A 12,369-nucleotide genomic window follows, 5' to 3' on the forward strand; every position below is an offset into this window, starting at 1 on the left:
TTTGCTATAGGGCGCATGCGCTCGCCAGACAGACAGAGACAGAGACACAGAAAGTGAGAAATCACCCCCCAGCTGGGATGGCCACGCCGCAATCCCTTCTCCTCCGTTCTCCTCTCGGGATCTTGGGCATTCGTGCACACCTGCCCAGCATGAGTTTAAGCCACCAGGTCCGAGACTCGAACTGCCGTTGACTACATGGAAGTCCAGTGACATAGCCATTATGCAAACTGCTGGTCCCTTGTTCTTTTCTTTTTAAAGAGAGGTTTTTGCTATAAGGACACATGTGCTCACCAGAGAGATAGAGAAAGACAGAAAGTGAGAGAAATCACCCCCCACCCTTGGGAGATGGCCGCACTGCAATCCTTTCTCCTCTTGGGATTTTAGGCATGTGCACATACTTGCCCGCCATGAGTTTGAAACCTCCAGGTGGGGGACTCGAACCATGGTCAATTACGTGAAAGTCCATTGATATAATCATTGCATCATCTGCTGGTCCAGTCATTTTATTTGTAAAGTCCAGTGACCAATATGTAAAGGAAAGAAACATTTTTTGGATCCTTTATGTGTGGTGTTTGATGCCTTATAAATGTTAAATTTTATTATCACAACAATAAGAGAGAAAACTAAAGCCACATTTTAGGGTGGCATAGTGATGAGTTTTCCGGCTTTTATAAATGCTTCCGTGGATTTTCTGCACCTGATGATAATATTTTTACATCAAGAGATAGTAATGATTTTTTTCTTTTTTATTGTTTGAAAAACAGTGACAGAAAAGAATCAACAATTTGAGATGTTTGTTTTAAAAAATCATTTTAGTATGTGACAAAATAATTTTAAAATTTACAAAATTTATAAAATTAATTTTTAGAATTAATGAAATATGTTGGTCAACAGTGCAGTTCCCAAAGATAAGGACAGACAGTGCTTTAAACTGCGCCAAGGAATTGATAAGAAGATTGTCATCTATGTGCAACAAACAACTAATAAAGAACTTGCCATTGAAAGGTAAGCTTTTATAGTAAGTTTGTCTTATGTTTTGGTTTTATAAGTCTAATACAGTAGTCATATACTGTATTCAGAAATATATTTGCATTTTATCCCTTGGGGAATTCTTTTGCTCATTGAAGCGAATGATTCATTACTTTGAAATAACTCATATAAATCTTTAGCTAATTTGCAGACTTCAGCTATGTGGCTATAAAAGGTAAGCAAAATTTGCTTATCCCAATTAAAGTAAGGATTGTAGTTTGATAACACTAATTTATTGATAATTTTTGTGTGTCCTTTTTTTTTCCATCAGAAAAGAATTTTTTTAAGTGACCTAATTTAAACATTGTTTATTTGTTATCCTTTCTCCCAAATTTATGTCAGTTCTTTTTCACAGGTGCTTCGGTCTTCTCCTTAGCCCAGGAAAAGATGTACGAAATAGTGACATGCACTTGTTAGATTTGGTAAGATTTTTTTTATTAAAAAAAATATAGATTATAAACTATTTCCCTAGAAAATGTTGTTTCACACTATCTTATCTGAATCTGATATTAAAATGTGTTTACGAAGGTATTCTTCTAATGTATAAAATGGCATATAAAAATAAGAGAGTTTCCTTATGTCTAACTTGTTATTTATAAGTCTGACCTTGGATAAGTATCTCAGCCTCAGTTTCTCATCAGTGTAACTGTGATAGTAAGTCTTGTTTTTCTATTAATGATTAATGTAAGAATCCAAAGAGAAAATTTATCAGAGAATTCTTTGTAAATTGTCATAGTGCTTTACAAATAATAGTAGTTATTAGTATTACTACTTCATGAACATCTTTAGTTTCAAAACTAAATATTATGCAGTGATGATTCACTTGACAGAAGAATTCAATATCAGATTTATTAATAAGTAGCAAATTTCTCTACTGTTTATAGTTTGACATGACTTTGAAGCATTTATTATATATATAACTTTTCAGGAACAATTGCACAAATATTGGCACGTCTTTAATCTTAACTGGTCATTCACATATACTCCTATCTTTAAAGAAGAAAATATAATTATCTTTCTGAGCTGTCAGAAAAGCCATGACATTTTTTTTCTATGTTTTTCTATGCAAAAATGCATCATGACTTCTTGGAAAACCAAACATATTTGTATATTTTTGCAATTCCCAGTTTTTAAAGACAGCAATATAGGGGTTGGCATTTGTTCACTCACTTTGGCATTAAGGTTTATTTTTACTCTTTTCTTTAGGAATCTATGGGCAAAAGTTCAGATGGCAAATCCTATGTTATTACTGGAAGCTGGAATCCGAAATCCCCACATTTTCAAGTTGTAAATGAAGAAACTCCTAAAGGTGATACAGATTGCTGACATGAACAGAAATTTTAGTCTCAAAGAGATAATCTAACCTTATGACCACTTGCTTGACCAGTATCAAGTGTTTACATAATTCTGGTGAAACTGAAGAATTTGAATGGTTTTTTAACTTATTATTAAACTTGGCTTAGAGACAAGTATTATTTTTGCCCACTTATTTTTCCTTCCTTCCCTTGTCTTCATATTTTCCCTTTCCCACTTTTATTTTTAAAAAACTTTCCCGCTTTCACTTTCCCTTTCCCACTTTCACTTTTTGCCAAAACCTCCATCTTTCAGTAATTAACCAAAATGACGAACACAAAGGGAAGGAGGTGAAGCACCTGATATATGTTCCCTGAGGAGAGGCACCTGATATATGTTCTCTAGGCCTTTTAGAAAACATGGAGTGGTTCCTTTGGCAGCATACATGCAAATCTACAGGAAAGGTGATATTGTAGACATCAAGGAATGGGTACTGTTCAAAAAGGAATGCTCCACAAATGTTACCATGGCAAAACTGGAAGAGTCTACAGTATTACCTAGCATGCTGTTGGCATTGTTGTAAACAAACAAGTTAAGGGCAAGAGTCTTGCCGAGAGAATTAATGTGCGTTTTGAGCATATTAATCATTCTAAGAGCAGAGATAGCTTCCTAAAACGTGTGAAGGAAAATGACCAGAAAAAAAGAAAGGAAGCCAAAGAGAAAAGTACCTGGGTTCAACTGAAGCGCCAGCCTGCTCCACCCAGAGAAGCACACTTTGCGAGAACCAGTGGAAAGAAGCCTAAGCTTCTGGAACCTATTCCCTATGAATTCATGGCATGAAAGGTGTTAAAAATAATCTGTGGTCTATTAAAAAAAAAACAAAACTATTTTCTTATGGACGTGTATTGAGGAAAATCTATGCACAAATAAAGAGACGTCAAAACAGTTTATGGAGAGACCAGCAGATAACGTAATGGTTATATTGCTGGACTCCCACATGGCTGACCATGGTTCAAGTCCTGTAGCTGATGGGCTGAAAATCACACCGGGCACATGTGCATGTGTGCCCAAAATCCTGAGAGGAAAATGGAGAAGAGATTACAGCATGGCCATCCCCCCAGGGGATGATTTCTTGCTTTCTGTCCCTCTCTCTCTCTGGTGAGAGCATGTACCCTCTAGCAAAAAAAAAAAAAAAAAAAAAATCTCCCTTTTTTTAAAGAATTATTTGTTTAACTTTATTTTTAAAATTTATTTATTTTAATTTGACCAGAGAGGAACAGAATGACAGAGAGAAGGAGAGAGAGAGAGAAAGAGAGAGAGAGAAAGTGAGAAAGCAAGCCGCCAGTTCCTGGACTCAAACCACAGTCAGCTATGTGGGAGTTCAGTGCCCTTAAGCACCACATTACCTGCCAGCCTGGTAAAAATCTCTATTTAAGAAGAAAAAAAAGTTTGTGGGAAAATGGAATTAAACCGAGATTATTTTGGTGCAGAAAAATTTGAAATCTATGCATAGTTTTTTCATAATAAGCATTTTTCCCAAGAGCTTTTTGAAGACCCATTGTTTAAAAATTCAGTGAATTTATAGGGAAACATGAGTCTACCATAGTCCCCAAGGCTCCTTCCCAAGGGGAATTGCTGTTAACAGTTTTCTTGTGTTTTCAGATATTCTCTGCATAGACAACTTTTTTCAAGATATTTCACACTCTTCCTAAGTGACATTTATATATTTTTTATTGCTTTCCAAATGACATTTAGATGTAATATTCCATCCTGAGTATGTAATCTTATTTGCTTAATACTCTTAAGTGCTTCTCTTAGCATTATTTTTTCCTTTTTTTTTTTTTTTTTTCTTTTTCTGTACATCATTACAGCATATCAAACCACAGTCAGCTATGTGGGAGTTCAGTGCCCTTAAGCACCACATTACCTGCCAGCCTGGTAAAAATCTCTATTTAAGAAGAAAAAAAAGTTTGTGGGAAAATGGAATTAAACCGAGATTATTTTGGTGCAGAAAAATTTGAAATCTATGCATAGTTTTTTCATAATAAGCATTTTTCCCAAGAGCTTTTTGAAGACCCATTGTTTAAAAATTCAGTGAATTTATAGGGAAACATGAGTCTACCATAGTCCCCAAGGCTCCTTCCCAAGGGGAATTGCTGTTAACAGTTTTCTTGTGTTTTCAGATATTCTCTGCATAGACAACTTTTTTCAAGATATTTCACACTCTTCCTAAGTGACATTTATATATTTTTTATTGCTTTCCAAATGACATTTAGATGTAATATTCCATCCTGAGTATGTAATCTTATTTGCTTAATACTCTTAAGTGCTTCTCTTAGCCATTATTTTTTCCTTTTTTTTTTTTTTTTTTTGTCATTACTAACAACACTATAGATAAATAGGTAGGACATATAAAGAGTACAAAAAATATGTTGTAACAATTGAACAAGTTTAAAATTGAGAAGTTCTAGTGTCACAAAGTGGTGGCATAAAGAAGTAATTTACTTTTGCAAAATAATAGTACATTTCTTAAGCAAGTGTATACTACTGTTACTGTGTAATTCCACTTGTAGAAGTCTACCTAAGAAAATAATTTTTAATAAAAAGTGTGTTCAAAGCAGTGGTCTGATTATTTTTGTTTATTAAAGCTTTACCTTTGATATCTTGAAAATTTGTTAAAAAATAATCATTTTTACATTAATCATTTGGAAAATATATCTCCATGTTTTTAATCTATTTTTCCTTTTCTTTTTCTCTCTCTAGATAAAGTGCTGTTTATGACCACAGCTGTTGATTTGGTAATAACAGAAGTACAGGAGCCTGTTCGCTTTCTCCTAGAGACAAAAGTTCGTGTTTGCTCACCAAATGAAAGATTATTCTGGCCTTTCAGTAAACGCAGCACTACTGAAAATTTCTTTTTGAAACTAAAGCAGGTATGCTACTTTTCTATGAATATGGGGAGTAGAGGGAAAAGGAAAGGAAAAGAATCACTTCTGACACTGATTTCTTTTTTTTTTTTTTTGGAGAGGTTTTTGCAATAGGGCGCATGCGCTCGCCAGAGAGACAGAGAGACAGAAAGCGAGAAATCACCCCCCAAGGGGGATGGCCACGCCGCAATCCCTTCTCCTCCATTCTTCTCTCAGGATCTTGGGCACACATGTACACGCGCCCGGCGTGAGTTTTAAGCCACTGGGTCCGGGACGTGAACCACGGTCGACTACATGGGAGTTCAGCGACATAGCCATTACACTGACTGCTGGTCCCATGACACCGATTCCAGTCATCAACTAAGCTATCAATTAGTTCTTAAAACAGTCATGGGTATCTTAAATAAGTTAAGAGGAAAATTTGTCCTTTCAAAATTTACCCCCTATTTATAAGTTTTGTTGCTCTTTATTTTTTCTTAAATTTCTAAGATTCCATTTGGTCTCACTTAATTTCAGCCTAAAGAATTACTTTCAGCATTTATTTTAGTGCAGATCTGCTAAAGACATATTCTCTTAGACTTCTTTATCTGAAAATGTCTTTATTTCACTTTCATTCTCGTAGTCTAGTTTCACTGGATGTAGGATTTCTAGGGTGTTTGGTTTTCTTCTTCAGCACTCTAAAGAATTCTTCCCATAATCTGCTGCTTTTCTTTTTTTTTTTTCCTCTCTTATTTTATCACATTGTGCATGTGCCTCACCATAGAGCAACAGGGACAGATAGAGGAGAGGGAGAAAGCATTCCCTAGTGGGATGTGCTCAGGCCACAGTCCCTTCTTCACTCCATCTTGTCAGGATTTTGGACATGTATGTACCTGGCATGTTTTTCAACCTGCTGGGGCCAGGATTCAGTCTTCACAGTGGGCCATGTGGAATCCAGCTCCATTAACCCCTGAGATCACAGAGTAGGCCCCACAGTTATTTTATTGGGACCATCAGGTGGTGTGGTGGTTAAGGCGCTGGATACTCCCACATGGCCCAGTGCGGTTGGAGTCCTAACCTGGTAGCTTGCTTTCTCATTGTCTTTCTCTCTCTCTCTGTGTTTCTCTCTGGTCAAATTAAAATAAAAGAAGAAATAAAGAAAGTCAAATAAGTAATTCTTTTAAAAAAGGAATTATTTTATTGAATTTTGTTTATTTATTTATTTTAATTTGAGTAGAGAGGGGCAGAGTGAGAGAGAAAGTGAAAAAGCAAGGTGCCAGGTCCAAGATGCCAACTATGGTAGGCCATGTGGTAGTCCAGCACCCCTAACCACCATGCCACCTGCTGGCCCTTGCCTGCATTACTTTCTGATGGGAGGTGAACATTGACTTATTTATATTGTTCTGTGTATAATGTTATTTATTTTTCTGTGGCTACTTTTAAGATTTATTTATTTATTTATTAGACATTTGAACTATGTTGTGCCTACATAAAATTTTCTATTTTTCCTTCTTAGTATTTGATGAAATTTTGGATTTTTTAAACCAAATTTGTGGAATTGACCCATTATTTCTTCTGCTTTTTTCCCAACTATCCATTCTCTTCAGTTAAGCATATTTTAGATCTTCTAGAATTATCTCACAAATCTCTGAGTTTATATATATTTTGTTAAGCATTTTTTTCTGAGCTTTCTTTAAATGGAATGTTTTCTATTAACGTGTTAAAGTTCACTTTCCTTTGTCATATTCATTCTGCTGTTAGGCTACTCCATGATTTTTTTTAATTAATTAATTGGGGCCAGCAGTTAGCGTAATGGTTATGTCGCTGGACTCCCACGTAGTCAACCGTGGTTCCAGTCCCGGACCCGGCGGCTTAAACTCACGCCGGGTGCGTGTGCGTGTGTGCCCATGATCCCGAGAGGAGAAGGGATTGCGGCGTGGCCATCCCCCCTGCGGGGTGATTTCTTGCTTTCTGTCTCTCTGTCTTTCTGGCAAACGCACGTGCCCTATAGCAAAAACCTCTCCCCAAAAAATAAATAAATAAATGAAATGAAATGAAATAAATAAACAATTTGTTTTTTTTGCTGGAGTGTGTGTGCTCTCATCAGAAATGGAGAGAGGGTTTAGGGAGGAGTGAGAAAGCAGCCTCTCATCAGGGATAGTCACACTGCAGTCTCTTCATCTCTCCCTCCTGTTGGAATTTCGAGCACACATGCCCACATGTCCAGTGTGGTCTTCAGATTTTCAGGTCTGGGACTTCAACTGTGCAGTTGGCTATGTAGACTCCAACTGCCTTAACTACCATACCACTGGCTGGCCCTGTCAATGAATTAGTAAAAAAAATTTAGAACTTGTATTTTCTGTTTCTAGAATGTCTGTGTGGTTCTTTATGTGTTTCTATTTTCTTCTGATGTTTCCTATTTCATTATTTTGAGCAGATTTTCTTTCTCATCCTTGAGCATTATTTCAGTATAGCTACTTTAGAAATTCTTGAATGCTAATTCTCTTGTTTGGATCTCAGTTTACTTTTGCTATCTGGTTTGTAATTTTGGATTCTATTTTAAACATTTTAAGTCTAGAGACTATAGATTCTGAAGAATACCCATTGTTTGTTTGTTTGTTTAATGTGGCAGTTAACTCGTTCAAAGTCAAACGTGTATGCTCTGTCTTTCCTTTCAAGAGCAGAAGATGAAATACCTGTTTTGTTCTAGCTTTCCTTGTTCACCAGTTGCCACATCACATACTTTCCTCTTTTTTGCTTTCCTTTATAACAAAACCATGGAAGTAATGAAGATCACAAACTACCTAAATTGCTGATCTCCATCTTCATTTTACTTAATCTGTCAATAGCATTTGATACAATCACTCTCTTGTCTTTAAATGCCGCACCTTCATTTAGCTTTCAGGTGATCTCAAGTTTAATTTGTCTAAAAAGGTTTAAATATCTCATCCCCACCCCAAAATGCCGTACCTACATGTCTTTACTCTCAGCATTTTCTGATAGTCAGTAAGGCCAAGTATTTTATCCTTTTATTTCGTATACTCCATATCCTCTCTTTCAGGAAATCCCATTTTTTTCAAAACATACTGGAATCTAAAAAGCAATGTAATACACTGTAAAGTTATATGTAATCCAATGTAATATAAAGAAGATTATGATGATAATAAAAAATAAAAATAAACAAAAAAGAAACATCAAAAAAAAAACCCATACTGGAATCTAACCACTTTTTACTGCCTAGATTATGTTAACTCTCATCTGAATCATTATGTTCACCTAGATTATTGTAGTAGCTTCTTTACTCATCTCACTGTATTTCTGCTACCTTACGGTCCGTTCAAAACATAGCAGACTAAAGTCAGATCATATCTATTTTCTGTTTCAAACCTTCTAACTCTCCGTTTTACTCAGTAAAATCTAGTAATTTTTATGGTAGTTTATAAGACCCTTCCTGATCTGTAGCCTATGACATGATAAATTCCTCTTTTCCTCTTGATTGCTTGCTGTTCTAACCATACTCTTAGGTACTTTACTACTAACATTTCCTTCTGCCTGGAATACTTTCTCCTGGATCCTACTTGCCAATACTCATCTCCTGCAGGTCCTTACCAACTGTTTTTTTAGTTTTTGCCATAGGGAGAGAGACAGAGATGGGGGTGGGGGGAGTGAGAAATCATATCCAAGGGGGATTGGCCATGCGGTGAGTCCTTTCTCCTCCATTCTCCTCTTGGGAATTTGGGCATGCACACAACCACATGCGCACACCCGGCATGATTTTCAAGCCACCCATTCTAAGACTTGAACCTTGCTGTTGGCCATATGGGTCCAGCCCCTTAACCTTTACACCACTTGCTGGCTCTGTCACCAACTTTTAAGTATTTGTTCAGATTTACTTCTCATCAACTCAGATTTACATCTCAACAGCTCACTTTACCTCATTTGATACTGCAGTTTGCTTGTTCTTTAGGTATAGCCAGTCCCCTGTACCCCTGTATGATCTATATATATTTTCTTTTAACTCAGCTTTTACTTTCTTATCTACTTATTTTTATATTGTTTCTATATTAGAATCCTCTAAGGCAAAACTTCTTATCTGTTTTGTTCACTGATTTGTCTCAAGAACCTAGAACATAGTAGTTATCAGTGACTACCTGTTAATTTTATTTACATGCAACTTTGATTTTTTATTATACAATGTTCAGTGTTGTGTGTGGATTTATTTGAATGTGCTTTTCCATAGCAGAAATTTTGATTCTACTATATCCAAGTATATTTAGAAAAAGAAAACAAGCAGAGAAGGAATAGAGATTTCTTTCTAGTGTTGTCATAAGAGACAGAAAACAAACCTGAGTTCTAGCACTCCTCTGCCTGCTCTTCAGTGTGGCAGTAGTAGAGAATTAGCATAGGGACATCATCTTTGGATTTGGAGTCAGAGTATATTGGATCTTACCACTGACTAGCTTTAATTCTTCAAATAAGTTCCCTTACCTCTCTGAGTCTCAGTTTACATAACTGTGAATCAGCTGGGACTCTCCCTTATAATGTTCCTGTGACATTAAGTAAGCAACTATATAACATACTCACAATAGTTCCCAGTACATACCATAGTAATTTCCTCATAGGTTTACTTATTATCATCAAGAGGGACTGCGGAGCCTTTGAGTTACACAGGAAGAATAAAGAACACTAAATCATGAAATCAGAACAGCAAAGATTATTTAGATGGCTCATTAGCTAGAGTGAAAGAATACTTCCTAAGTGCCAGTTCACAAATATTACTTTGGAAAATTAATGAGCAAGGCCAGCAGGTGATGTGGTGGTTAAGGGTGCTGGACTCCAACATTACCGTCTGTGGTTCAAGTCCTGGACCTGGTGGCTTGCTTTCTCACTTTGTCTCACTCTCGCTCTGTCCCTCTCTGGTCAAATTAAAAAATAAGTAAGTAAATAAATAAGATGATTCTTTAAAAATAGAAAGTATAATGAGCAAGAGGGAGTGATCCTTAAGTTTCTAGAGCGAAGGATGGTAAACAGAAATTAATCATATGTTTTTAGTATAGGTGTATATGTAAAAGGATATGTTTTATTTAATTACAGTTCTCTCTCTTTACTCTTATTTTAATGAACATAAGATTTCCCAGATGCCACATATTCCTTGAGGTCTAGTGCTGTACAGCCTTGGATACAAAGACTGCATGGGTTTACAGGAATATTACTTTTGTGACTTACTTTAGAGAAATAGATCTTTTCATGAAAATAAGTTTATTTAATTTTATTCCATGCAAGATTTAAAACTATTCCAATGAAGTACTTTATTCTAGCACTTTTTCTTTTTTCTGGTTAGCTCGAAAAATGATTTGATGAGGTACACTATCCAAAAACATACCTAAGACGTAATTCATTAGATTACTAAATTCTGTTAAGGTTACAAACATAGGGCCAGCAAGTAGCATGCTGGTTAAAGCTATGGATTCCCACATGGCTAACCATGGTTCAAGTCCCAGACCCGCCCTTGGAAATGATGCCAGATACTTATGCATGCCTGTCCAAAATCCCAAGGGGAGAATGGAAGAAGAGAGATTGCAGTGTGGCCATCCCCTCTAGGGGCAATTTCTCACTTTCCCTCTCTATTTCAAAAGTACACATACCTTACGATAAAACCTAAAAAAAAAAAAAAAAAAGGGTTACAAACAACATGAGCTGGGTTTCCAATATTTTCTTTGCAAAAAGCAAAACTGTTTACATGGAAACTGGTAGGAGGGCAGGAAATTCCTGATAATGTTTAATTTTTCTCCTTATTTGGATAAGTCTATGATAGGTGAGGTAGGTGAGGGTGGATAGAGAGTAGGCTACGACAGGTAGAATGTGACAGATTTTTGTAAGTTTATTGTCTTAGAGCACTTATAACACTGTTAATCTCACTCACTGTAACTAAGTTTGTTTTTTTATTTCACATTCCTCCTTTATTTCCTCTTTTATTTCATGATCATGACATTAAAAGGTAGTGACAGCTACTACTAATTGAGCTCCTTCTATGACCATCACTCCACAAGCTTTCACTTTTTGTATCTTATGTAATTTTGACAGTGATTCAGTGAGGATAAATAGTGTTTCTCATTTGATAGATGATAGGAGAATGTTAAATAGATTTTATGAGATGTGTGAATAAGACACATGTGTGTGGGTTGTCAAAAAGTTCATGGAAGATGCATATTATTTTAAAAAATGATACATGTATTTTAGATTTTTTGCACCAAAATTCTTATTTAATGAAATATTTTTCATGAATTTTTTTGAAGTCCCCATGTATACAGCCTTCATTTTTTTGTTGTTGTTAAGATTTTTGTCACAGGTTGTGGGTACTCACCAGAGAGAGACATACAGAGGAAAAGTGAAAAATCACCCCTCAGAGAGATGGCCATGGCAGAATCCCTTCTCCTCTGTTCTCCTCAGACTTTGGGTGAATGCATGCATATCCAGCATGATTTTCAAGCCATGGAGTCTGGAACTTAAACTGTGGTTAGCCACATAGGAGTTCTGTGCCTTAACCACTCCGCCACCTGCTGGCTCCTGTATATTGCCTTCTAAGAGTCTCAGCCAAGGCTCTTTTCTGGTCCAGCAGATAGTGTAGTGGTAATGGGTGTTGGACTCCCAGATGGCCCACCACAGTTTGAGTCCCGAAACTGGTGGCTTTTTCTGTCCTTCTCTGGCCCTCTCTGGTCAAATTAAAATAAGTAAATAAATAAATTAAATCTAAAAAAAAAAAAAAACAAAACAAGTCCCAGCCAAGATTCCTTTTGTAGAAATATATGCTACTTTTGTCTTTCTATAAGATTATTTTTGGTATTTACTTAAACTAAACATAACTTAAAATTTTAACCCTTTTTCTGTTTTTGTTAACCTCAAAAGGAAGCAATGATAGAGATCTTTTTTATACATACAAAATATTAGTGTGTCTATTTTTTGCTGTCAGTATGGGAAAACAAGTATAGAAATGTTTTTTAAAATGACTTAAGAATTGATTGTTTTCCTTTCACTAAAATTATCTGGTGACTCAGTAACTTCTCTTTAGCCTGGAAGACTTCCCATCTGGAATTATTATACTAAGATGGCATTATATTAGAGAAGAAATTTAAGATTAATA

The 12,369-nt window shown here is 35.9% G+C and overlaps 1 protein-coding gene across 1 annotated transcript in view; it reads left to right on the top strand.

The window, feature by feature from the left end:
- RABGAP1 (RAB GTPase activating protein 1) overlaps positions 1–12,369 on the top strand; it is a 210,514-nt gene that overhangs the window by 66,641 nt on the left and 131,504 nt on the right. The window contains exons 8-11 of the mRNA XM_006158213.3: positions 895–1,005; positions 1,385–1,451; positions 2,236–2,338; positions 5,086–5,255. Of these exons, the coding sequence (XP_006158275.1) occupies positions 895–1,005; positions 1,385–1,451; positions 2,236–2,338; positions 5,086–5,255 (451 nt within the window). The remainder of the gene's footprint in view (positions 1–894; positions 1,006–1,384; positions 1,452–2,235; positions 2,339–5,085; positions 5,256–12,369) is intronic.

The sequence above is a fragment of the Tupaia chinensis genome, unplaced genomic scaffold, assembly GCF_000334495.1.
Source record: "Tupaia chinensis unplaced genomic scaffold, TupChi_1.0 Scaffold000575_1, whole genome shotgun sequence".
Lineage (NCBI taxonomy): Eukaryota > Metazoa > Chordata > Mammalia > Scandentia > Tupaiidae > Tupaia > Tupaia belangeri.